We start from the raw sequence: 27,997 nt of genomic DNA, 5'->3' as shown, positions 1-27,997 counted from the left end.
TCAACAGCTGAACAGACCAAAAAATGTGGCAGATTCACACAATGGAGCAGGATTCAGCAATAAACAGGGATGAAAAACTAATATATGCTACAATATTGATGAAGTTGGAAAATATTATACTAAGGTAAAGAAGCCAGAAGCAAAAAGACCATATATTTTATGATTCCATTTAAATTAATTGGCCAGGACAGGCGCATTCATAGAGACAGAAAGCAAATTAGTAATTGCCTAAAACTAAGGGAACAGGGATGTGGGCAGGGGATGGCTAAAGTGTACGGGGTGTCCTTTGGGGGGGTGATAAAAATGTTCTAAAACTGACTGTGGTGACAGTTGTACATATCTTGTACATACAGTAAACCAATGAACTATACACTTTAAATGGGTTAATTATGTGGTATATGGATTATGTCTCCATAAACCAAAAAAGAAAAAAAATGCTGAGACCCACAAATATAAATGTTTTACTGTAATTACAGAAGTGAATCAAGTCTAGATGCCAAGTTATTATTCTTATGAGGATGCAGTCAGAGTAACTTATTAATAAGTCAATCAAGTCTGAACTCTTCAGGCCTTCCCAAGAATGAACTATTCATTCTAATACTTCACATTTGATGTGTTGTTTGATATCAAACTGTTGTTAAACTAAACCAATAACAATTAATGAAGCTTTTTGAGTGTTTCTAGTAGCATACAGTTTCATAAACTGAATTGGTAGTTAGCCATTCAGGACCTTACTAAGTAAAGTGAAAGTGAAAGTTGCTCAGTGGTGTCCGATTCTTTGCAGCCCCATGGACTATACAGTCCGTGGAATTTTCTAGGCCAGAATACTGGAGTGGGTAGCCTTTCCCTTGTCCAGGGGGATCTTCCAACCCAGGAATCGAACCCAGGTCTCCAGCACTGCAGGTGGATTCACCAGCTGAGCCACTAGGGAAGCCCAGGAATACTGGAGTGGGTAGCCTATCCCTTCTCCAGTGGATCATCCTGACCCAGGAATCGAACAGGGGTCTCCTGCATTGCAGGCGGATTCCTTACCAACTGACATTGCAGGCAGATTCTTTACCAACTGAGCTATCAGGGAAACCCTACTAAGTAAAGTCTCTCTGATATATTATGGTTCTAATACTATATATCCTATTTCTAATTTTAGGTACTGTGGACTTATTATTCCTAATGTTCCTAATCACTGGGTATGCAATGCGTTCTGTATGATGTTACAGAAAAGCCTGAATGAACTTTTTGGTCATCCTAGTATTTCTTATCTTTTCAAAAACATGTTTTCTGCATAACATAACTTACCATTTCAACCACTGAAGTGTACAATTCATGGCATTAAGTACATTCGCAACATTGTGCAACCATCACCCCTATCCAATCTCAAAACTTGGTCATCATTCCAAACAGAAACTCTGCCCTCATTAAAAGGTAACTCCCCACTGTCCACTCTCCCCAGCTCCTAGTAATCTCTGTTCTGCTGTCTCCATGAATTTGCCTATTCCAGGTACCTCATATAAATGGATTCATACAATATTTTCCTTTTGTGTCTAGCGTATTATACTAGCATAATGTCATCAAGCATCATCCATGCTCCTTCTCTTTTCTCCACCATCTTATGTGCAGTTGAGTTCTCTCCTCACCATGTCGTCTCAGAAGACTTTCAGGATCAAGTGATTCCTGGCCAAGAAACAAAAGCAGAATCGTCCCATTCCTCAATGGATTTGAATGAAAACTGACAATAAGATCAGGTACAATTCCCAGAGAAAACACTGGAGAAGAACCAAGCTGGGTCTATAAGAAGCCTCACATAAAAAGTGGCACACATGTTAAGACCACTTGTTTAACCAGCCAAATCACAGCGAGAGCATCACTACTGTAATACTTGGCTCCTGATGTTTTTTGTTTCCTCACTATCAGTCTATGAGACTCAGTAATAAATATGAAACGTTGTTGGAAAAAAAAAAAGAATCATCCATGCTGTAGTATACATCAGAATTCCATTCCTTTTTAAGGATGAATAGTGTGCCATTGTACATATACACCACATTTTGTATACATACCACATTTATCCATTCATCTGTCTATAGAACACTTGGGCTATCTTTTGGCTATCGTGAATAATGCAGCAATGAACACCAGCATACAAGTATCTGTTTGACTCCCTGCTTTCAGTTCTTTGGGGGTATACACATAGTGGGATTGCTTGATCACACAGTAATTCTATGTTTAACTTTTTGAGGAAAAGTCAGTCTTCCACAGCAGCCAGGACATTTTACATTCCCACCTGCAGTAAGCAAGAGTTCCAATTTCACTACATCCTCACCAACACTTGCTCTTCTTTTTTTTTTTTTTTTCCATAATAGCCAACCACATGGGTATGAAGTGGTATCTCACTGTGTGCGGTGTATTTTTAGTCTATTATCTGTAAATAGAAGTTCACCTTGTGTTGACTGCTATAATTATACTTAGCACAGCCACTGAAGAGATATAAACAAAAAAATTAAATACCAGTAAAATAAAGCACAGGGTTACAAAGATTTAAGTCAATTCAACTTTGAAAAAGATATAAAAAGTGACCCAAAAATGAAGACATGAAACGAAACTTGGAAATTCGGTTTTACTCACTTGGGACTAATAGCTAAAATAGTAACGTTTTGGGTAAACAAAGATTGTTGTAAAGCAATTTACAACTTTGTGATTTATTGTTATGACAGTGGAACAAATGCAGAAGTCACTCCTGAAATAAATCTTTTAAAAACACATTTATTCCTGGGAGACTGTGGTCACTAACCCTATTTTAAAGATAAGCAAATTTGAAATCAGATAAGTTCCAAAGCTTGTCTTAGACCACAAAGCAGTTCGGTGGCAGAGGTTTGTGAAATAATTTCTGATTTCCAGGTTTAAGGTGAAAAACCCGTAATTTAATGTGTATTAAAGCCAGGGTAACACGGATGAACAATTTCCATTCTTAGCATGAATAAACTACGGGAAGTTGTCCACAGCACTGAACCTTACAACCTCCAATAGCAATGACCAATAATTAACTCCCCTGCCAGCCTAACTTACATGCGGATTCAACTCAAAACTAGGTCGTTGGGGGTTGTTTTTTTTTTTCAGTGTGAGCTAGTAAACACTAAGTCTCTAACTTTGTCTCTCAGATGTTTTCATTGTTTTGTTAAATTCTGGCTATTCAAAACTAGGGTAATTCTATCGTTAAACTGACAAAGTCTATGTTGAAGCCATCAAGGAAAATGGAATTGCTTTTTGACAATCTTGCTTAAATCAGATATAGAGGTGTTACAAGTCTTCTTTCCTGCACCACGTATGAGAAAAAATGTATTCTTGACCCTCACCACATTTGCTCCAATCATTTTAGGCAAATTAAATATATCTTTATACATATACTGAAGTATCCCAGGCTGAAAGAACGTGAAATCCTGGGACTTGCTTTAAAATACTTAAGCAAAGGAGAGAAAAAAAAAAGTATAGATGAAACATTTGTGACAGATATTTCAACTGTGTAACGTGGGTGACGGCATATAGGGAGTTCAGGTCACCTTTTCTATTTATGTCTACACTTATAAAGTTTTGCACGATAACTTTTCACAAAATAAGTTTTCCCAAGTTACCGCCCTGGTTAGGAAACCCGAGTCGGTGTAGGCGAACGTTCTTGTCTTCGCAACGAAACCGGGCGAAGCTTCTCCAGCCGAGGTGAGGCGGCCGTGGGCTCCACGCCCCTCCGGCCCCACGCCAGCACGCGGGCCGAAAGCGCGCACGTTTCACTCGAGCTGAATCTGACAACTCGCTCGCTGCTTTCCGGGGCTGGCAGGATCGCCGAGCTCAATTTGGAAGTGGCGCACGCGGGGCTCACGCCGGCGGCTTGGGAAAGCCGGACGAACTCCCCTCGCGGGCTCCAAAGTCCCGGCCCAAGGTGGCGGGCCTGGCCCCTCGCAGCCCCTCTCTGGATCTTGAGAGACCCCCGCCCCCCGGCACCGCTCCCTCGGTCCCCGTACCGCGAACCCCTGCCCAGCCCGCCGCCTACCGTCCAAGTCCTCTTCGTCCTCCGACTCGCTGTCCGCCACCGCGTCGGCGACCAGGCCAGCGCCGGGATCGAAATCCTGGGAGCCGGAAGGAGGGGCGGCGGGCGGGGTGGAGGCTCTGGAGCGGGCCTCTCGCAGGCGGGTGAAATAGTCCACCGCGAAGTCTACGAGGTCTGGTGGCCGCTGCCGCAGCACCTCCACGGTGTAGCCCTGCAGCAGCTCCGTGAGCCCGGGCGGGATCTGAATGTGGCTCATGCCGGCGGCGGCAGGCGGGAACGGGCCGCCGGCGGCCACCGCCTAGGCGGGCGCTCCCTCACGCCGGCCTCTCGCCCGGCGCCCCGCGAGGTCTCCTCACGCGCGACCCGGGTCGGGCCTTCCTCGCGCCACGCCGCCCTTTGGCCGGGTGTGTGTCTCCGGGCCCCACCACCCTACGCTACTCCGGCCGGCCTGGCGCCGCCGCCGCTGTCACTGGGCAGCCACCGCCGCCGCCGCCGCGGGCACCGACGAGCGGGCGAGCGGGACGGGCGGGGCGGGAGCCCGGGTTGTGACGCACGCGGCCGCGGGCGTGCGCGCTCCCGCCGAGGGCCGGCCCTCAGTGCGCTTGCGCCAAGGGGCCGTCTGCTCGCCGCTACCCTGGCGATCTTCAATCCAGGCGCAAGGATGAGAGGTCTACCCGCTAAGTGGAGTGTTAGTGCCTTTTATCTTTCATTTCTTCTTTCAGCACACGCTAAGATCCAACCATGTGCCCGCCCTTACTGGGTATCAGGGACATAGCTGAGAGCCAGAGGCAAGAATGCCACCTTACCATCTCGGTGTGGTTCCAGATATGGTGGAGAACAAGGGGACCCTCTTTAGGGGGTGACATTCAAGCTGACTCCGAGGCTTGGGCAGGATCTAACCACAGGAAGAGCCAAAGGAAAGCCATGTGGACATAGAGGACAACAAGAGTAAAGACCTGGGAAAGTCACAACCACCCTGTTGGGTGGCATGGTGGCATGACCATAGGACCCTCCAAAGTCTGGCAGGAGGTCTGTGAGATGTCAAAGAAAGAAGGCCTTGTAGACAGTAGGAGTTTCGATGATAGAATAATTTGGTAGCCACAGGCAGATAAATCTGGAAGAATGAGTTCGAAATATGTTCCTTGAGAAAAGGGAATAAAGCCCAGGGCAGGAATGACCACTGTGCCTGTTTCTCTGCTTGAGGATTCCCATCAGGATTCCCAGGACTAGGTCTGCACACCTATATTCTCCCCATACTCTGCCCTGGACCCTGGGCCCTGGGCCAGCATTGCTTGATGGTATTTCAGCAGATGGCAAGGCACTGTTATCCTTTGTCCCTAGGAAGGGGCCTAGGCAAACTGGAGAGGTCATGCTATTTCCCAAGCTGCACTTTCACCTACAGCAGATTGGAAAGGAAGAGAAAAAAGTGGAAACCTTTCCAGTGTGTCCATAACACAGCCCAGGTGCTGACCAAAGTCCCAGTAAGCATGGGACAGCATTCTGTCTCTCTGCTGGGCCAAGTCAGAAAGTGCCTAGATATAGCCTTGGGAATCTGAAAGGCATTTGGGATGGTTAAGCTCTGCCTGGTAATTACCCAGTATTAATTAAAGCCTCACTAGGACCTCTCATTTTGTCTTGGCACACATCCAGGAGCTCAGTGCTGCTGGGAACTGAGCATCTAGAAGCAGGAATACGTGATCCCCACTGGTGTAGAAGCCACTCAGGCCCCAGGCCAGGCAAGTCTATGATTCCAAAGAGCAGTGTCTCCCTGGACAAGTTTCTTGACTCCTGGGAGAAGTCCTGAACCATTAACTTTGTTAGGGGTGGGGTAGTGTCCAGCTCATTTCCTGCTGGGGTCCTTATTGCACAGTCTTAAAGATTTACTAAATAAATGAATAATAAATTTTCACACAGCAAGAAGAGCCAGTGAGACTGCTCTCCTGACCTCAGTCTCAGAACTAGGATCCTTTGATTCAAAGCTATGTGTCTGATCTCAGAATATAAAGACTTCAGTAAGGACGGGGCAATGAGAAGCTGGAGGGGCAGCGTTCCTCAACTCTTCTCTGCTCCTGTGTAGACTGACCCTTTCAAGTTTTCCAGCAGTCAACCCATACTCAGGAAACCAAGGTGGGACTCCCACTGCCCTGCCACACCTGGGGATATGACCCACTTCAAGAAATCCTACCACTAACCTTTTAGAAAGGCAAATTCGCAACTCCATTCTCTAGTTTGCCCATTTGTCAGGTTTTATACATTTGAAAGGGGGAAAGGCAGCTGTACAATTAGGACTCCAACTTCAGTTGCGAACAGGGTAGGAGGAAGCTACTCCAGGACTGATGACAGAACTGACTGTGGGCAGGTTCTCCCAGTCACTCCAAGGACCCCCTCTCAGCCTCTGCCTGAAGGAGGTTGGTCCTCCTGGCTTAGTCTCAGATACCCTAGCTTGGCCAGCCAGCCAGCAAACATGGCATTCAAAGGCATCCTCAGACCTGGAGGAAATGAGGACCACAGAAATCGGGAACTGCATAGCTGCTCCTCACCTGTCTCCAAAGACCAGCTTCAGAGGAAGGATGGAGAGCCAGCCTCCAGGTCCAGCTTGACTCTCCTCCCCGTGCACCTGGGCTTCAGAGCAGTGATCTATCTCTGCCCCTCTGGGGAAACCCTTCAATAGCAAGGGGGAGTTCCCAGTGCCTTCATGAGGGCCCAGCTGAGCTGGCAAAAGAACAGGGCCTTGGAACAAGAGAGAATACAAGAGGCCCAAGCCCCACATCTTTGATCCTCACCCTTCTAGGATTGCCTTCGTTCAAGCCTGTCCACTGGCACCACTGGGGGTTACCATGGCAACTGAACCCACAGGCAGCCAGTAACTGGGAAGCAGCTGCCAACAGCCAGTAATGGTGGGTTGGAAAGGTCAAGAGCAGAGACCCTCAAAAGCAAGAGAAATACAGAGACCATGGTAGATAGAAGAGGAGGCCCCAGAGTCCTGCGAGATGCTCTACTCAACCCAGATATACTCACCACCCAGAAGATAATCATCATTTTGCCTGGGCTGCCAAACTACCAACCTCAGAACAGACATGGACACCATGGGGGCGGGGGGCGGGGCGGGGCGGGGTGGGGAGGGGGGCAGTTCTCAGAATTATTTACAATTATGCTTACTCAAGTGGGGCACCTGTCTAGTCTAAGAGCAGTGAGTCTGGTGATAATGAACATGGGTAGAGTACCAACTGCTATTTCCAATGGAACAGTTATTTCCTGTGCTCTTGACAGGTTCATGATTTAAAAGGTTTTTTTTTCCCTGACTCTTTCCAGGAAGAAGGGAGACGCTCATAGTCCCCTAAACTTCTCTGGAGGACACCCTGCTCTTGGCCCAGACCCCCTGGTTAACTCACTGTCTGCCCTCTGATGCCCTCCACCTGCTCTGGGGGACTCACCCCCAGCAGGAACACCTCCCTCTCCTCTGCCCCAAGGGGCTGCTTCTCTAAGCCTAGCCCAACCCCCACCCATCTCCTGGGACTTGTTCATCTGACCTGCTCTACATACCAGTCCCCTGGCCCAGTCTCCCTGCATACTTAATATCTACCACCACCTGTTTCTATTTTGCATTAGAAGTGTCCATGAGCCTCCAGTGGCCAGAGGGGAGTAAGGAAGTGCACTCTTTCCTCTGCCCTCACCCAAGGCTCCATAGTGCCTCCCCCATGAAGCCACTGCCTTTGGTCCAGTTATTTTAATAAGCATCCATGCTCAAGAGAGCAGTTAATTCTTGGGCTGCTTATTTCTGCACTTGTGAGCCATTTATGACCACCACTCCCCCACCCCCCCCACCACCACCAACCCCAGACACTGTCCCTAGAAAGTGTCAGTCTCTACAGCGGACCTAGGGTCTGCCTCTGAGACATCTGAGAGCAAGGACAGAACCTGGGAAGCAAAGAAGAGCCCTAGCTGGAGAGCCACAGGCCTGCATGCCAACTAGAGCAAAGAAGGTAGAAAAAAGGAGCCCTCGGGGAGCCCTTGACCTTCCTTGTGTCTGCTGGGACTCTGTGTGCCGTCCCTGGCCTGACTCAGGCCAGCTGCCCGGGCTTTGATCCTGAAGTACAGGCAGGCTCTTGGAGTTTGGGTCAAGCAATCCCAGGACTGCTGATAATGTCACAAGCCTTTCTTCAGGCCTGTGGACACTGAGACACCATTCTGTCAGCCACATTCTGATATCTACTTGGTGATGATCTTGGTAGATCAGTTTTCCCTATCTGAGCTTTGGCTTCCACATCTGAAAGTGGAGGTATAAATCCCTACCCATTAAACACTGAGTTTGTTGCTGTTTTTGAGTTGCTAAATTGTGTCCGACTCTTTGCGACCCCATGGACAGTAGCCCGCCAGGCTTCTCTGTTCATGGGATTTCCCAGGCAAGAATACTGGAGTGGTTGCAATTTCCTTCTCCAGGGGATCTTTCCAACCCAGAGATCAAACATGCATCTCCTGCATTGGCAGGCGGCTTCTTTATCACTGAGCCACTAGGGAAGCCCAAACACTGAGTTACATCGGGTAAAAAGATGAGAATGAATCCCTGAAGAGGTTAGGAAAGGAATAGGGGGCTTAGCCTAAAGAACTGTGGGTAGAGATGCTATCACCTTACAGCAGAAATGGTGCTGCTATTGCTTCTAATAGGCTGAGGTTGGAACAACCTCCCCTTTGTCCTTTACCTTTGACCCAGTTATACCCTCTTTGTGCTTGGATAAGGCTGTTCTCACTGGCTGGTTGTTTTAACCATTACTGGCTTCTATTTAACGCTGTCTGTAGCAGTCTAAGAAATTCCTTAAGGGGGCCCCAAACTCTCCCCCACCCTTACCCCCATCCAGGAGAGGAGAGATACATCAGGAACAGGTGGCATTTCAAAGTGCATCATAAACAGGAAGTGCCAGCCAGAAGGGGGTCACTCACCATCTGCTCTGCTCCCTTCACACATATGCCTCCAGGGGCTTCCCTTTTTTGACTTCACATCTCTTGAATCCCCAGAGGAGTAAAAGAATCCACCAGCATTAGCATCAAAGAATCAAAATATTCCACTTTCCAATGGAAGCTGTTTCAAAGGGCAAATTATTCAGAAGCAGAAGACTGTAAAAGTGATCCTGAGCCATGGGAATGGCTGGCATTTAGCTAGAATGCAAACGCACTCCCAGGGCTCCCTGGAAAAGGTTGAGGTCTCAGGACTGTCTCAAGGACTGAGCAGTGCCGAGAAGAGCTTAAGGAGACACCTCGGAGGCCATCTCCTCATCAGTGAGAGATTAAACAAAGATATCCTGCAGCATGAGACAGGAAAGCGTAACACTGAATTAATTAATCTTCCCAGGAAGAGAGCAAACAATTTTTATCCTTGAAGCAATTATTTTTACTTGACCATCATCCAGAAATATCTTCCCAGGAATAAAGCTTCCTTCCTTAAACCCCTAAATCTTCAGCTTCTGGGCAAATTGGCCACACCCACTCCCAGATGGGGATGGGTCCCTTCCCCTCTCACCCATTTACACTGAGTGATACCTCTGAAGCCAAAGTCCAAGGATCTCTGTGTAGCTGCAGTGAGGTGGGAAGTGCCAGCGGAAGTGTGACTGCCAGATGGGACAAAGCCAGAGAAGCCCAGCTCTGGTAGCCTCTCCCTCCCCCAGCTAAGGACGGACTAGCTAGCCTGTCACTCTCCACTCTGACTCCCTCATCTCCCCTGGCTGCACCCAATCAATCATCATCTTCAGCCTGATAAGTAAGGCCAGACATCAGATCATACAGCGACCCCCAAGCGCTATGGGAACAGTTACCAGTCAGATTGCCTTATCCCACCCCACCGATCTAACCCTCCAGGAGCTGGGGCCAGGGCAGTCAGGGAAGGCCAGGTGGGCCAAGACTTCTTCCTCTTTCTCTTGCTGAAATTGCTGCCTGAATTCCATCCAGGGAAGGTTGCTAGATGCCTAACAGCCTCCACCGAGGCCCCTGGCTGCTTGCTGAAATGACCCAGAATCAAAAGAAAAAAAATTCACACATTGCGAAAATTAGAAACAATATTTATTATTTCCTGTTCAAATAGGGCGCTCTCATGAGAAAAGAGTGTGCAAAAAGAGTCTTCCTACACCCTGGGCTTTCTCACTTTCTCACTTATCCTAGCAAGCTGGGATGGTCTATTCAAAACTCTCCTCTGTGTAGGAGAGAAAGCTTTCCACCAACTCCTGGGAAATTAGGCTACTCTAGTTTTAATTCTGATTACTTGCATGCATTAAAAAAACAAAACAAAACCCGAGTGTTAACAGGCTCTCCACCCCTAGGCACATTTGCTCAGTCTGCATAGACAGACAGATGCAGGCCTCAGGTCCACATTCCCATGTGGACCTGGAGCTGTGCATGCCAGGATTAGAGGATACCCTGGTGGGTGTTCCTGGCTAGGGATCCAGGAAGGCCCCAGCTCATAGACAGCTGGCTGAAAACATGCAGAGTGTCTCCAGTGAGAGGTTGACAGTCCCTCTTTCTCGAAGAGTATTCTGGGTGTAGGAGGGCTAGTAGTCAACTGGCAGACAGCACCCTGGCCGCAGGTGGTATGTGGTCTAGAAGCTACTTATTCCACCTCCAAGTCCTCATGAGATCCCTTAAATTGACAAGAGAGGATTCAAGTTGCAAAATGGCAAATTACACCAGGTAGAGGGTGTGATTAAGACAATGGTCTCGACAGGTCCATGCACAGAGCTCTCATCCCACCATCCCCCTCTCCTCACACCTCAGGACTGCCTAGTCCTGCCCACAGTTCCTCCTGGATGACAGCTTCTGGCATCCTGAAGCCTGGAGCAGCCTTCAGCCTCACAAGTTGGGCACAGCCCAGTTAAGGAACTTCATGGCAACTTCAAAGCCCAGGAAACAGGCCTGAGAAGGGGTTGGAAGGAAGAGAAAAGCCAACAGGAGTTGTGGCTACTCACAGAGACCCCCAGCGTTGTGCTCGGCTGGCCCTGTCAGGACCAAAACCCGTTCCTAATCTTACCCCTTCCTCAACTCACGGAATCAAGCTGTGCTTTCTCATCCCTAATAGGGAAAGAAAATGCATGTCCCACAACTGGCCACTTCTGATGGCCATGCCAGGAAGTCAAAGCTCCTCGCCTTGGAGAATCACAAAGGTAACTCATCTGACAGATTTAGGAAAGGGGACAAATGAGGACGCTCTGGCTGAGGGTGGGACTTCAGAAAAACTGAGCCCCCAGTTCAATCTCAGAAGCAAGCAAAATCGGACCACCTGCACTCTGCTCTGAGCCCCAAATGGAAAAATCATAGCCCCTGCCAGTCACTCACCGCATTGGCTGGGAAGGCTCGGATCATCACTGCATTGAAGCCCTTGTACAAGGATGTGATGCCTTCATCCCGGATCAGCTCCCTCAGCACATCTTTGAAACCATTAGGATATTTCCCAGGAGGCGCTGTGGGCAGAAACCAACCATTAAGGCTTCAGGAAGCTTTCTGACCTGACCATGGTGACCTACATGGGGACAATTTTGTAGTCAAGGCTTCCTGCAGGGCCACAGCACCAGGGAGAGGCTACTGTGTGGGTCACCCAGAACCAGTCCACAGACAACACAGTTCATCCTGGAACAAACCAACGTCTGGATTATACTAGTGCCGAGGAAATGGGGAAAAGAATGAACAATGAAACAGTCCTTCCGCTCACGTGGGGGAAGGAAGGCTGACGTGACTTCTTCTCTCACTTTTTTGGGGTCACATTGCGCAGCATGTGGATCTTCGTTCACCAGGGATTGAACCTGTGTCCCATCTAGTGGAGTATTAACACTGGACCACCAGGGAAGTCCTTCTCTCAGTTACTTTATGTTTAGGCTGACAAGAAAATGAGTCTCACATTCTCAGGACACAAATGACTACGTGGGAGAATGCTGGCCAGACACTCACTGAGAGCTACTGTGGAGAGGGAGTGTGCCTAAGACCTTAAGAGCTCCGTATCCCAGGGGCAGCCAGTTTGGGGGCCCACTCCAACCCCATCCACCCCTGTTCTCTCCTACTAACCAGTCTGGAAGCGGGACTTGAGCACGTCTGGGGGGATTGCCACAGCCCAGTTGAAGATCCCCGCAAAACCCCCAGCCACCAGGATCCGAGGCACGCTGAGCTCATTGACGCTGCAGAACATCAAACACAACCCTGGTCACACAAAGGCTGTGAGAGTGGCGTTCAGATCATCCCTCTCTGTGCAGACCTGGCAGCCACAGAGAGGGAGGAACTGGCTGCAGGGAGGTGGTCCAAGGCCAAGACTCCTGTGACAAGGTAGCTGCCACTCTTTGGAGGAGGTTTTCTGTACTTGTTTCAAACCCTTGCTCCACTGGGTGAGCCACAGAGTAAGAGGTATTGGTATTAGCTGGGGCTCAACAGTAACAAGAGGAAAGTAGACATGGAGACAGAAGCAGGTCCCATTTCTGCCTTCAGACCCACTAATGGGCAAGGGCAACCTACCGGTAATGAGGGAAAGTGGCTTCTAAGCTCTTCTGTTCTCCTCACCTCTTTCCCTCTGGAGTGAAGATATTTTTCAGCCACTCATATGTCATGAAATACATGCCACTGGCTGGAACATCTGTTAGTGGCAAGAAAGATGTAAAATAAATGACAGAAAAGCCTCACAGATTTCTTGATCTTAGGAGAGCCAACCTTGGCACTGGACCCTTGAAGGTTTCCTGAGAAGTTCCTCAGCAGCACTTCTATCTACAGTGATCAGAGGTGGCTCTGGGGCCAGCACTGGTGTCAGTGAACACAAACAAGCATGACATTATTTCACCTTCAGAGGCCCTCTGAGTGGTCCCCACTAATATGCCCACTCCAAGCAGTATTAACTGGAGCTAACATCCGGCCTTCCTCCGAGCTGCCATCTCAGGGCTATCTCTGGCGCCTGGCGCCAGCCCCGTAGGATATGCCTCTCAAGCCAAATGAAGCTCCACTGTTACTAAGTCATTCTTTTTTTTTTTTCTGGCTGCACCACATGGCACCAGGGATCAAACCCATGCCCCCTGCATTGGAAGCTTGGAGTCTTAACCACTGGACCACCAGGGAAGCCTCCTATGGTATTCCTTTTTCCCACTCATCCCTCCAGCCATGCTTTCCATCTACTTGCTACTGCCACTGTCATGATTTCCACCCTTGGGGGCCGGCCTACCAGAAGGATGGAAGGTCCCCCCATTCTCATGCGTGTCCATGCTGGCCAGAGGTGAATGGCCTAAAAGCAGGACACACCGTGCGAGCCCTATCAGGGCCGTGGCATGTACGGTGCCAAGGCTAATCCAGAGATCCAGGCAAGACCTCCCTGTGGCAAATCCACCACAGGTGGAGGGCTCAAAGGTTACCTCGCATGAGCGTGAGTACAGTCCCCTTGTAGATCCCTCGGACCCCAGCCTCCTTGTATAGCTTCTTCGCACAGTCCAAAGGCCCAGTGTACTTGGTCTCCCCTGAAGAAGCCTGAATCTGAGAGGGAGGAAAGAATTGTCAAGTCAGCAAGAGCAACATCCAAGTCAACAGACTCAACAGGCTACGAAAGAGTGCACAGTGAGTGTGCCAGTGGTCATTATGCATTAGATCAATAACAGACTTCAGTGGCACACCGACAGTTGTTTAGAATGTATAATGCTGGTGGAAGTCACTATGAACTAAGGCTAGGTGAAAATATGACAAAATACATACACACTGATTAGGAAAAAATAAAAAACAGCAGAGGAACTGGAAAGTAAGTTGAAAAATAAATTCCCAAGTATCTTTATCCCCAATAAATGTAGTTGGAAGTTCTAGAAAGGACTAGACAAATATTTCAGTCATTTACTTATTCCTTCAACAAATATCCATGCAATACTAAATCCATTCCAAGCTCTAAGTGATCATGAAGCTTGGTTAAGAGAAGGTGAGCTGGAAATTGTATTCAGAGCTCTAAGTGCTTGGACAGAGGTCCTGTGCAGAGCCAGGGGAGGGCCAAGGAGAGGCCCTTTGTCCCAGTCTCTTAATTAATTAAGAAAATTAAATGTGTATTAATTTTTAAAAATACCATCCTTGTAGAGAAGGAGGACAAAAGGAAGCAAATGTAGAAAAATATGGGAAACCTATTGAAAATGTGTTCATTTCCCCAAGAGCCTGAGGGCAAGCGGGAGGTATTCCAGAAAAGATCTGAAAGAAAGAAAGCCTGTACAGGATCCAAAGCAAGTACAGAGTCAAGAGGAATCTAAACATATGAAGGCATCAACCAAAGAGTAATTAAAGTTGGAAAGGGAGTTCATATTTAAGAGTTCCCAAGGAGAAATGCTTACAAAATAAATATATAAATCCGACAATTTTTGTACATACCAACAACTAGTTGAAGAATAATGGAAAAGAATCTCATTCAAAATAACAAAATATATGTGCATCAAGCCATAGGATTGGCGTAAATAAAACTCTAAAAACTTGCCAAGGGATAGAAAAGAAGAGGTGAATAAAAAGAGAGTAAGAGTTTTGTTGGGCTTCCCTGGTGGCGCACTAGTAAAGAATCCATCTGCCAATCCAGGAGACGCGGTGTGACGCCTGGGTCAGGAAGATCCCCTGGAGAAGAAAAGAGCAACCCACTCGAGTATTCTTGCCTGGAAAATTCCATGGACAGAGGAACCTTGAGGGCTACAGTCCATGGGGTCTCAAAAGAGTAAGATGTGACTTAGCAACTGAATAACAACAACAACAGTTCTGGTTAGGAAAAGTTTTCAATCAGGAAGATGTCAATTTATCTAAAAATAATAAACTTAAGACAATATCTGGTTGAGTATCAATGGCTTTTAAAACAAAATATGTCTTCCCCAGATGATCCTGCCACAGGTGAACCTGGTATGTCTGAGGGATGGCAGGGTGGCCCATGTTATCAGAGGATGCTAGAGTTGACTCACAGTGACCTGCGGGGACAAAGAGGACGGAGCATGAAGTGACATAGTAACAGAATCCGTTCACTGTAATGTATGGTATAGACTATAAACAGGGAAACAAGTGACGAGGACCTTACAGTCACCCAGAACAGTGATGAAGGTGACCTGGGACCACGTGGTTTACAATGGAGGTGGTGGGAAGGAGTAGATTTGGGATACGGTAAAAGCCAGCTTAACTGTTCAACAAACGGGATGTGTTCAATGAGACAAAAAGGAATCTAGGAGGACTCTGGGGTTTTAGAGCTGAACAACTAGACAGATGGTATTGCCCCCAACAGAGTTGTAGAAGGCTGTAAGTGAAGCAAGGACTGAGGAAGACCAGGAGTTCAGCTTTGCACATGGTGACTTTGAGGTGCCTATTAGTGTCCAGTGGGAATGTTGGATGAACTAGTCCAGAGTGCAGGAAAAATCTGAGCTGGTGATACAAATTGGAAAATCGTCATCATACAGATTGTGTCTAAAAGTCATGAGACAAGAAGAAATCATCAGTGAGATGAGTGTAATAGCACTGAGTCTCGTGCACGTGAACATTAAAAGATCGAGAAGATGATGATGAATCAACAAAGGACATAGAGAAGGAGCAGCCAAGTAGGTAGAAAGTCAGGAGAGAAGCCAAGTGAAGACAGCTCTTCAAGGAAGAGTAGGGGACCAGTTGAGTCCAATTCTGTTGATGAATCAAGATGGACCTATGTCCAGGTCCAAGAACTGAACACTGGACTTGGTGTAAAAGTCACTAGTGACCTTGATAAAAGTAGTTTTGTTAGTGTTGTGAGGCAAAAGCCAGTCTGATGTATGTTTAACTATTAGAGAAGAGGTACTGGAGACAACGAGTGGGGAAAAAACAACAAAAATGAAAAACTTTTTCCAAGAGTTTCAATGTAAGAGGGAGTAAAGACAGAGCTTCCCTGATGAAAGGATAAAGAATCTGCCTGCAATGCAGGAGACAAAAGAGATTAGGGTTTGATCCCTGGGTCAGGAAGATACCCTGGAGGAGGAAATGGCAACCCGCTCCAGTATTCTTGCCTAAAGAATCCCATAGACAGATAAGCCTGGCGGGCTATAGTCCATGGGGTCACAGAGTCAGACATGACTGAGTGACTAAGCACCCGTGCACGAACATGCACAGAGCAAAGACAGGAAGCCCAGAAATGGAGGTGGAAGGTAAAAGAGAGAAGTCTGTATTTTTAAGGTGAAAACAGAAGCAGGTTCATGCCTTTATTGCCAAAGAGAACAATCTACTAGAAAGCAAAAACTGATGCTGACCTTTGCCAAACATAACAATCTACTAGAAAGCAAAAACTGATGCTGAAGGAGAGAAAGAAGAACTGCTGAACAAGGTCTCTGAATGGGCAAGAGGGGTTAGGAGGCGGGGTCAAGCAGAAGCAGAAGCATGGGCCATTCTTGGTGGAAACAGGCCAGGCAGCCACAGGTGTAGTCAGGCGCCAGTGGGGCAGTGGAGGGCATCTGGTAAAGTTCTCTTCTGGCGGTTTCAGTTTTCTCTGTGGAGTAGAAAGCCAGGTCATCTGCTGAGAGGGTCAGGGTCTGAGAAGAGAAGAGAGGTACAAAGTAGCCACCCAGCAGAGTGGAGGAGTGCACAGGGACTGTCTCATCTAGGAGCAGAAATCAGGGGGACTTCCCTGGTGGTCCAATGGTTGAGAGTCCGCCTGCCAATGCAGGGGATACGGGTTCAGTCCCCGGTCTGGGAACTAAAACCCCACATTCCACGGAGCAACTGGGCCCGTAGGCCATAATTACTGAAGCCCGTGTGCCTAGAGCCTGAGATCTGAAGCAAGAGAAGCCACTGCAACTAGAGAAAGCCCTTGAGCAGCAATGAAGACTAGCACAGCCAAAACTAACTAACTAAATTAATCAAAAAAAAAAAAAAGAAAAGGACTTCAGGCATAAAAGAAAAGGAAGAAGTCATGATGGAAAAGGCTAATGGACAAGGCTACTGAAAAGAAAATAAATATTCACTAACTCAAAATCAATATACAGGCTTCTAGCAAGTCTTTATTCTTCCTGCTAAATACCAAAGAAAAAAAAAGCCCTAACATTATTTGTTTTAAACAAATATAAGAGGGCTCTGAGAATTTGGAGAGGAGAAGCAGACTCACTAAGTACTTTCCGCCTTGAGCAATGACATCATGGTGAGTTCGCTGTGTATTCTCATTTGACATATCTCAGACTTGAGGCAGAAGATACTGGTGATCCAGGAATGCCAACAGGCACAGACTAAAAAAGAAGGCCCAACGAAAGCCTGCATTCCCTAGACAAAGGATCAGAAAAGGAACAGCCTAGAAAGACAGAACATCTTTAGACAAAAAACACTCTTTTCCAGCCATACATCATAGAAAAAACTGTAGCCTCACCCTCACCCACACGAGCAAAGACCATGTGGGGAGCCCAACTTCCTCCTTTGCAGGGCTGTAACGAGGTACCCAATGTGCTGCCTGGGTGGAGTCAGAGAGGACCAAAGAGGGAATGAGGACTTTCATCCCTGACAGCTGTAACCAGGGCTCTCCTGTCCTGTGTTGTCAGTGGAGTCAGGAGAACTCCCACACCCACCCAACAGTAAAAAGCAGTGCCCCACCCTCAAGTGTCTATAGAGGGCAAGCAGGGCCCCTGCACTTGTACTCACTTGGCAGTAGCAAGGCAGCAGCCCTCACTTCCTACTGGCGTGGTGTCAGAGAAAGCCAACAGAAACAGGAAGTTTATAAAGGATCCAAAATCTCAATAAAATATGCAAATATCCGGGTTCCAACTGGAAATCGCACTAACCAGGAAGATCTCAAACTGAAAGAAAAAAGAAGCAGTAGAGGCCAACACCAAGATGACAGAGATGTACGAATTCTTTGACAGACATTTTAGAGCAGGCATTGTAAAAATCCTTCAATGACGAATCGTGAATATGCTTGAAATAGATTCAAAAGATTAGAAAGCCACAGCAAAGAAAGAAAATCTTCGCACAGAAATAGAAGGTATGAGGAAGAACCAAATGAAAGTTTTAGAACTGAAAAACAGCCAAAATTTAAAACTCAGTGGATGGCTCGCTCAACAGCAGAATACAGGGGAGAGATAAGGAAAAAAAAAAAAAAAAAAGCAGCATCAGAAGACAAAACAGTGGAAAGTATCCAATCTGAACAAGACACAAAACAAACTGAAACAAATCAAACAGAACCTCAGGGACTGTAAGCCCATGGGGCTATATCAGAAAATCTTAATCTTTGTGTCCTCCCAGTCCCAGAAGAAGAGACAACAGGGCAGGACTGAACAAGTATTCAAAGAAGTCAAGCTGAAAACTCCCCAAATCAGGCAAAACAAACATTGAGAGCTTCCCTGACAGCCCAGCTGGTCAAGAATCCGCCTTGGCCCCAGGCAAATAGCAGGGAGGGATCACAGCCCCATCCATCAATAGAAAATTGGATTAAAGATTTACTGAGCATGGCCCCGCCCATCAGAACAAGACCCAGTTTCCCCCTCAGTTTTCTCTCCCATCAGGAAGCTTCCATAAGCCTCTTATCCTTCTCCATCAGAGGGCAGATAGACTGAAAACCACAATCTCAGAAAACTAACCAATCTAACCACATGGACCACAGCCTTATCTAACTCAATGAAATTATGAGCCATGCCATGTAGGGCCACCCAAGACGGGCGGGTCATGGTGGAGAGGTCTGACAGCATGTGGTCCACTGGAGAAGGGAATGGCAAACCACTTCAGTGTTCTTGCCTTGAGAACCCCATGAACAGTATGAAAAGGCAAAATGATATGATACTGAAAGAGGAACTCTCCAGGTCAGTAGGTGCCCAATATGCTACTGGAGATCACTGGAGAAATAACTCCAGAAAGAATGAAGAGACGGAGCCAAAGCAAAAACAAAACCCAGTTGTGGATGTGACTGGTGATGGAAGCAAGGTCCGATGCTGTAAAGAGGAACCTGGAATGCATAGGAACCTGGAATGTTAGGTCCATGAATCAAGGCAAAGTGGAAGTGGTCAAACAGGAGATGGCAAGAGTGAACACTGACATTCTAGGAATCAGCGAACTAAGATGGACTGGAATGGGTGAATTTAACTCAGATGACCACTATATCTACTACTGTGGGCAAAAATCCCTTAGAAGAAATGCAGTAGCCATCATAGTGAACAAGAGAGTCTGAAATGAAGTACTTGGATGCAACCTCAAAATGACAGAATGTTCGTTTCCAAGGCAAACCATTCAATATCATGGTAATCGAAGTCTATGCCCCAACCAGTAATGCTGAAGAAGCTGAAGTTGAATGGTTCTATGAAGATCTACAAGACCTTCTAGAACTAACTCCCCCAAAAATGTCCTTTTCATTATAGGGGACTGGAATACAAAAGTAGGAAGTCAAGAAACACCTGGAGTAACAGGCAAATTTGGCCTTGGAGTACCGAATGAAGCAGAGCAAAGGCTAATAGAGTTTTGCCAAGAGAACGCACTAGTCATAGTAAACACCCTCTTCCAACAACACAAGAGAAGATTCTACACATGGACATCACCAGGTGGTCAACACTGAAAACAGGTTGATTATATTCTTTGTAGCCAAAGAGGGAGAAGCTCTATACAGTCAGCAAAAACAAGACCAGGAGCTGACTATGGCTCAGATCATGACCTCCTTATGGCCAAATTCAGACTTAAACTGAAGAAACCACTAGACCACTCAAAGTGAAAAGTGAAAGTAAAGTCGCTCAGTCGTGTCCGACTCTTTGTGACTCCATGGACTGTAGCCTACCAGGCTCCTCCATCCATGGGATTTTCCAGGCAATAGTACTGGAGTGGGTTGCCATTTCCTTCCCCAGGGGATCTTCCCGACTCAGGGATCGAACCCTGTCTCCTGCATTGCAGACAGACACTTTACCCTCTGAGCCATCAGGAAGTCCAAGACCACTCAGGTATGACCTAAATCAAATCCCTAACAATTATACAGTGGAAATGACAAATAGATTCAAGGGACTATATCTGATAGACAGAGTGCCTGATGAACTATGGACAGAGGTGCGTGACACTGTACAGGAGACAGGGAGCAAGACCATCCCCAAGAAAAAGAAATGCAAAAGAGCAAAATGGCTGTCTGAGGAGGCCTTACAAATAGCTGTGAAAAGAAGAGAAGCAAAAAAAAAAGGAGAAAAGGAAAGATATACCCATTTGAATGCAGAGTTCCAAAGAATAGCAAGGGGAGATAAGAAAGCCTTTCTCAGTGATCAGTGCAAAGAAATAGAGGAAAACAGTAGAATGGGAAAGACTAGAGATCTCTTCAAGAAAATGAGAGATACCAAGGGAACACTTCATGCAAAGATGGGCTCAAGAAAGGACAGAAATGGTATGGACCTAAAAGAAGCAGAAGATATTAAGAAGAGGTGGCAAGAATACACAGAAGAACAGTATAAAAAAGATCTTCAAGACCCAGATAATCATGATGGTGTGATCACTCACCTAGAACCAGACATCCTGGAATGCGAAGTCAAGTGGGCCTTAGGAAGCATCACTATGAACAAAGCTAGTGGAGGTGATGGAATTCCAGTTGAGCTATTTCAAGTCCTAAAAGATGATGCTGTGAAAGTGTTGCATTCAACATGCCAGCAAATTTGGAAAACTCAGCAGTGGCCACAGGACTGGAAAAGGTCAGTTTTCATTTCAATCCGAAAGAAAGGCAACACCAAAGAATGTTCAAACTACCGCACAAAGGCACTCACCTCATATGCTAGTAAAGTAATGCTCAAAATTCTCCAAGCCAGGCTTCAGCAATACGTGAACCGTGAACTTCCTGATGTTCAAGCTGGTTTTAGAAAAGGCAGAGGAACCAGAGATCGAATTGCCAACATCCGCTGGATCATCAAAAAAGTGTGAATCCAAGAAAAACATCTATTTCTGCTTTATTGACTATGCCAAAGCCTTTGACTGTGTGGATCACAATAAACTGTGGACAATTCTGAAAGAGATGGGAATACCAGACCACCTGATCTGCCTCTTGAGAAATCTGTATGCAGGTCAGGAAGCAACAGTTAGAACTGGACATGGAACAACAGACTGGTTCCAAGTAAGAAAAGGAGTACGTCAAGGCTGTATATTGTCACCCTGCTTATTTAACTTATATGCAGAGTACATCATGAGAAATGCTGGGCTGGAGGAAGCCCAAGCTGGAATCAAGATTGCCGGGAGAAATATCAATAACCTCAGATATGCAGATGACACCACCCTTATGGCAGAAAGTGAAGAAGAACTAAAGAGCCTCTTGATGAAAGTGAAAAAGGAGAGTGAAAAAGTTGGCTTAAAGCTCAACATTCAGAAAACTAAGATCATGGCATCTCGTCCCAACACTTCATGGGAAATAGATGGAGAAACAGTGGAAACAGTGGCAGACTTTATTTTGGGGGGCTCCAAAATCACTGCAGATGGTGAGTGCAGCCATGAAATTAAAAGACATTTGCTCCTTGGAAGAAAAGCTATGACCAACCTAGATAGCATATTCAAAAGAAGAGACATTACTTTGCCAACAAAGGTCAGTCTAGTCAAGCCTATGGCTTTTCCAGTAGTCATGTATGGATGTGAGAGTTGGACTACAAAGAAAGCTGAGTACCAAAGAATGGATGCTTTTGAACTGTGGTGTTGGAGAAGACTCTTGAGAGTTCCTTGGACTGCAAGGAGATCCAACCAGTCCATCCTAAAGGAAATCAATCCTGAATATTCACTGGAAGGACTGATGTTAAAGCTGAAACTCCAATACTTTGGCCACCTGATGCAAAGAGCTAACTCATTTGAAAAGACCCTGATGCTGGGAAAGATTGAAGGCGGGAGGAGAAGGGGACGACAGAGAGTGAGATGGTTGAATGGCATCACCAACTCAATGCACATGAGTTTGAGTAAACTCTGGGAGCTGGTGATGAACAGAGAGGCCTGGTGTGCTGCAGTCCACGGGGTCACAAAGAGTCAGACATGACTGAGCGACTGAACTGAACTGAAACATAGAGATTTAAGAAGCTGACCAAAACCTAAACAGAATGCCCCAAAATAAATCCATGCCAGAGCACATCACAAATGAACTTAGTCGAAAACTGAAAACAAAGAAAGAAGCTTAAGAGTAGCCTGAGAAAAATAACACACATGGATGGGAGTTGGACCATAAAGAAGACTGAACACCAACGAATAAATGCTTCTGAATTGTGGTGTTGGAGAAGACCCTTGAGAGCCCCTTGGACGGCAAGAAGATCAAACTAGTCAATCCTAAAGGAAAGCAGTCCTGAATATTCACTGGAAGGACTGACGCTGAAGCTGAAGCTCCAATACTTTGGCCACCTGATGTGGAGAGCCAACTCACTGAAAAAGACCTTGATGCTGGGAAAGATTGAAGATAGAAGCAGAAGGGGGCGACAGAGGAGGAGATGTTTGGATAGCATCACTGACTGACTGGACATGAGTTTTAACAAACTTTGGGGGATGGTGAAGGACAGGGAAGCCTTGTAGTCCATGGGGTCACAAAGAGCTGGACATGACTTAGCAACCGAAGAACAATACTGAAATATTTAGAATGACAGCAGAAACCGGGGAGGGTAGAAAGGAGTGGCACAGTATCTTTCAGGAGCTGAAAGCAAAGAACTGTCATCCCAGGACCCTATGTCAAGTGAAAATATTCTTCAGGAATAAAAGGAAAAGCAGGCATTCTTAGATGAAAGAAAACTCAGCGACTTTGTCATTCGTAGATATATCCCAAGAGAATGGCTAAAGGAAGTTCTTTAAACAGAAAAGAAAGTATAAAAGAAGGAACTCTGGAACACCAGGAAGAACACGGTAAGCAAAAATATGGAATATTATATAATGGTAATATGAAGAACATTTACACAGTGAGAAAAGGGCCAATCCACCAAGAAGACATAGCAATTCTAAGTGTGTATACATTAAACAAAAAAACTGCAAACTATGTGAAGGGACACTAATAGAATTGAAAGAAGAAACAAACTCACAGTAACAGCTGGAGATTTCGAATTCCTCCATCAACAAACAGAACAACTAGCCATAAAATCGTCAAGGATAAAGAATTCAACACCATCAACCAACAGGATATAATCGACATTTAGAGATTTTGCCACCAAACAACAGCAGCACACACATTCTTTTTAAATGCCAGTGGCACACAAACAAGATAAACCATATCCAAGGCCATAAAGCAACCCTCAAGAAATTTAAAAGAATGTGAATGATACAGAATATGTTCTTCAATCACAATGGACTCAAACCGGAAATCAATAATCTCCAACACTTGGAAACTGAACAACACTCTTCAAAAGCAATTCAAAAAGGAAGTCCCAAAGGAAACCAGAAAACACACTCAACTGACTGAAAACTGAAATATATTGGAGTTTGTGGGACATAGCTAAAGCAATGCTGAGAGGAAACTTTATAGCACTGCCTGCACACTTCAGAAGAGAGGAAAGGCTTCAAACCAAGATTCTAAGCTTGCACTTCAAAAGCTTAAAAAAAGAGAGAGAGAGAGAGAAAAGAAAAGCAAACTAAACCCAAAAACAAGCAAAAGGAAGGAGATCATAAAAACAGAAGCAGAAACCAATGGAATTGAAAACAGAAAAATAATAAAGAAAATCAAAGAGGGGAGTTCCCCGTTGGCCTAGCGGTTAGGATTCTGGGCTTTCATTGCCATAGCCTGGTTTCAATCTCTGGTCGAGAACTGAGATCCTATAAGCTGCGTTACACAGCTGAAAAAAAAAAGAGAAAGGAAAATCTTTTTTGAAAAGATCAATAAAAACTGACAAACCTCTAGTGAGTCTGACAAAGAAAAAAGAAAGAGAAGTCACAGATTACTAATACCAGGAATAAAACAGAAGATAATACCACAGACCCTGCAGACATAAAAAAAGACAATAAAGGAGTACTACAAACAACTTTACACACACATATTTGACAACTTAGATAAAAAAACAAAAACTATCACAATTTTCCCAATATGAAATAAATAATTTGAATAGGCCTGTAACTTTAAAGAAAGCTGAATTCATAATTTAAAAATTTCTTACCCCAAATCTCAAGCCTATATGATTTCACTATAAAATTGTACCAATTCTACCAAATGTTTACAGAAAAATCAACACATATTCTATACAGTAGAAGAGGGAACAATTCCCAATTCATTTTATGAAGCTCGTATTACTCTGATATCAAAACCAGACAAAGACAATATAGAAAAAAAATGACAGACTAATATCTCTCATGACTATAGATGAAAAATCCTTAACAAAATATAAGAAAATAGAACTCAGCAATATATAAAGGGGACTTTATTCCAGTAATGAGGAATTGGTTCAGTGTTCAAGAGCAAAGGAAGTAATTCACTATATTAAGAGTTTAGGAGAAAAATCACACGATCACATTAATAAAGGAAGAAAAAACATTTGACAAAAGTCAATATCCATAAAACTCTCAGAAAAAGAGGAAGAGAAGGTAACCTTCTCAAGTTGACAAAGAGTATCTAGCAATGCGGGAGACCTGGGTTCAATCCCTGGGCTGGGAAGATGCTCTGGAGGAGGGCATGGCAACCCACTCCAAAATTACACCTTGTGTCTCTTGTACTGGCAGGAGGATTCTTTCCCACTGAGCCACCTGGGCTTCCCTGAGATTATATTTAATGGTGAAATGCTGAATACTTCCCCATAAGATTGGGAACAAGGTAAACATATCCATTCTCATCAGTCTTATTCAACATGGTACTGGAAGTTCTAGCCAGTGAAATAAGGATATAAAAGGTAAACAGATCAGAAATGAAGAAATAAAACTGTCCCTGTTTGCAAATAACAAGATTATCTATATAGGAAATCCCAAAGAATCTACCAAAAAAAAAAAAAATTAAAATTAATAAGAGCGTTCAGGAAGGTTCACAAGACACAAAATTAACATACAAAAATCAATTGTATTTCAGGCTTCCCTGGTGGTCCAGTGGTTAAGAATCTGCCTGCCAATGCAGGGGACACTGGTTCAATCCCTGATCTGGGAAGATCCCACATACCACAAGGCAACTAAGCCCGGGCATCACAGCTACTGAGCTCACGTGCTGCAAATACTAAAGTCCACGTGCCCTCGAGCCTGTACTCCACAACAGGAGAATTCACCGCAATGAGAAGCCGGCACACTGCAACCAGAGACTAGAACCCACCCACCGTGACTAGAGAAAGCCCTTGAGCAGCAACAAAGACCCAGCACAGACAAAAATAAAAATAAATAAATATTTTTAAAAATCAATTGTGTTTCTACAAACTAGCAATGAACATGCAGACAACAAAATTAAAATTATAATACCATTTACAATGTCACTTTACAGAGGACTTAGGTGTGTAAGAAAACACATTAAGAGCTTATATGCTGAAAACTACACAATGCTGATAAAAGAAATTAAAGTTCTAAATAAATGGAGAGGTGTAACATGTCTGGGTATTGGAAGACTCAAAATAACATGTTAATTCTACCCAAGTTGATCTATAGATTCAACATACTCTCAGCAAGAATTTTCTGTTTTCTAAATTATCCTAAAATTAACATGGAAAAAACAAAGAAATTAGAACAGCGAGAACAGTTTTTTAATTTTTTATTTGGCTTGGCTATGTTGAGTCTCAGTTATGGCACTGGGTCTTGGTTGCAGTGCGTGGGTTCCAGGGCGTGTGGCCTCAGTAGCTGTGGTCTTCAGACTTAGCTGTCCCACGGCATGTGGGATCTTAGTTCCTGGACCAGGGATCGGACCCACACTCCCTGCCTTGGAAGGCAGATTTCCAACCACTAGACCACCAGGGAAGTCCCAGTTTTGTTTTTTTTTAAAGAATAAAGTGGGAGGGATCAGTCTAGACAGTTTCAAGACTTAGCCAATGGCTATACTAATCAAGACTGTGTAATAGTAATGAAGGGAAAGTTGCATAAATCAATGAAAGAAAACAGAGTACACAGAAATAGACCCACACAAATACACTCAGCTGAATTTTAACAGAGGTGCAAATTAATTCAGTAGAATAAAGGTAAATCTCCAGGAAATGGTATGGTGCAACTGGATAGCCCCACGGGGGGAAAAAACCCTCTGACCTAATTCTCATACATGATACAAAACTTAACTCAAAATGGACTCACAAACCTACATGGAAAAGGTAAACTATAAATAAAACTTTCAGAAAAAAGCATATAAGAAAATCTTTGGGATTTCAGGCTAGGAAAAGATTCCTTAAGATCTGATGTTCTAAACATCCAAAACCCTACCTATAAAAGAGAAATGAACAAACTGGACTTCATCAAAATGTAAACGTTTGCTCTAAAGACTCTGCTGAGAGGATGAAAAGACAAACTATACACTGGGAGAAAATAATATGCAAACCACATATCTGACAAAGCAATAGTATCTAGAATAAAGGACTCTCGAAACTCAGTAATAATAATAAAAAAATCCCAAATAATCCAATTAGAAAATGGGCAAAACACATGAACAGACATTTCACCAAATAGGATACAGTGATAGCAAATAAGCACATGAAAAGATATTCAACACCTTCAGCTAGTAGAAGAATACAAATTAAAATGAGGTATCACTATACATCTCTCAGGATGGCTAAAATTAAGAATAGTGACAACACCAAATGTTGGTTAGGATGCACAGAAACTGGATCACTCATACCGTGCTCGTGGGAATGTAAAATGATACAGTTACACTAGAAAAAGATTGATAGTTTCTTTAAACATGCATGGAATTTCCCTGGAGGTCCAGTGGTTAAGACTCTGCACGTCCACTGCAGGGGACATGGGTTTGATCCCTGATCAGGGAGCTAAGATTACACATGCCATGTGGCATGGCCATAAGAAACAAAAAAAGAAAACTAAACATGTAACTACCATATGACTCAGCAATTACACCTCTGGGCATTTATCCCAGAGAAACGAAGATTGATTTTCCCAGAAAAATCTCTGTACATGAATGTTTATAGCATCTTTATTTATAACAGCCCTGAACTGGAAACAACCCAGATGTCCTTCAATGGATAAAAATTAAACATATCTGTAGTACACCCATACTATGGGACTACTAAAAAGGAATGAAATACTCATACATTCCACAATCTATACAACTCTCCAGAAAATTTATGCTAAGTTGAAAAGGCCAATCTGAAAAGGTTACATACTGTATGATTCCATTTACACATGTCTTGAAGCTACAAATTTATAGAAATGGAGTTCAGATTAGTGATTGCTCGGGTGCTTAAGAACTGGAGTGGAGGGACTTCCCTGGCATTTCAGTGGTTAAGACTCCTAACTTCCAATGCAGGAAGTGTGGATTCCATCCCTGGTCAGGGAACGAAGATCCCACATGCTGTGCATGCAGCCGAAAGAAAAAAGGACTGGTGTGGGGAAAAGAAAATGAAAGTGGCTATTCAAGGGCTACATGAGGCATCGTTGGCATGATAGAATTGTTCTGCATCTTGACTGTATCAATGTCAGTATTCTGGTTGCGATATTATACTACAGTTTTATAGTACGTTACCTCTGTGGAAGAACAAGGTAAAGAACATGTGGGATGTCTTTGTATATTTATTTCTTTTCTTCCCTCTGTATTATTTCTTACAACTGTAAGTGAACCTTTAATTATCTCAAAATAAAACATTTAATTTAAACAATGCACAAAATTAAATGACTAATGCAAAGCATGAAAAAGATTTGCCACATATGATAAGAAATTAATAACCTTAATATTTCCAAAGTGTTTAGGGGTGGAGGAGTAGGAGGTATAAATTATTGGGTGAAGACAGGCTACAAGGATGTATTGCACAACATGGGGAATAGAGCCAATATTTTGCGATAACTGTAAAAGGAGTGCAATATCTAAAAATTGTATAAAGATTTTTTTAAATAAGGGACTTTCCTGGTGGTCCAGTGGTTGACTCCACACTCGCAACGGAGGGGGCACAAGGTTCCATTCCTAGTTGGAGAACTAAGATCCCATGTGTCGCGTTTAATATT

At 44.8% G+C, this 27,997-nt stretch overlaps 2 protein-coding genes and 1 pseudogene across 3 annotated transcripts in view; 1 reads left to right on the top strand and 2 right to left on the bottom strand.

Annotated features, from left to right (window-relative positions):
- The window catches only part of PRKAR2A (protein kinase cAMP-dependent type II regulatory subunit alpha), a 70,009-nt gene extending 65,426 nt beyond the window's left edge, over nt 1-4,583 (bottom strand). The window contains exon 1 of the mRNA NM_001191367.2: nt 4,037-4,583. Within this exon, the coding sequence (NP_001178296.1) occupies nt 4,037-4,289 (253 nt within the window). The 5' untranslated portion in view covers nt 4,290-4,583. The remainder of the gene's footprint in view (nt 1-4,036) is intronic.
- Nucleotides 1,582-1,834, top strand: LOC112443524 (large ribosomal subunit protein eL39-like; annotated as a pseudogene).
- Nucleotides 4,584-10,066: 5,483 nt separating the features above from the next.
- SLC25A20 (solute carrier family 25 member 20) overlaps nt 10,067-27,997 on the bottom strand; it is a 35,057-nt gene continuing 17,126 nt past the window's right edge. Inside the window, exons 5-9 of one of the 2 annotated variants that reach the window (XM_024982713.2) lie at nt 13,396-13,513; nt 12,560-12,632; nt 12,074-12,183; nt 11,351-11,475; nt 10,067-10,658 (exon numbers count right to left, since the gene is read on the bottom strand). In XM_024982713.2, the coding sequence (XP_024838481.1) occupies nt 10,629-10,658; nt 11,351-11,475; nt 12,074-12,183; nt 12,560-12,632; nt 13,396-13,513 (456 nt within the window). In that variant the 3' untranslated portion in view covers nt 10,067-10,628. 2 annotated transcript variants of the gene reach the window in all.

Source organism: Bos taurus, chromosome 22 (genome assembly GCF_002263795.3).
Source record: "Bos taurus isolate L1 Dominette 01449 registration number 42190680 breed Hereford chromosome 22, ARS-UCD2.0, whole genome shotgun sequence".
Lineage (NCBI taxonomy): Eukaryota > Metazoa > Chordata > Mammalia > Artiodactyla > Bovidae > Bos > Bos taurus.
Note: the sequence above shows the minus strand (reverse complement) of the source record. Positions and strands in the feature narration are given on the sequence as shown.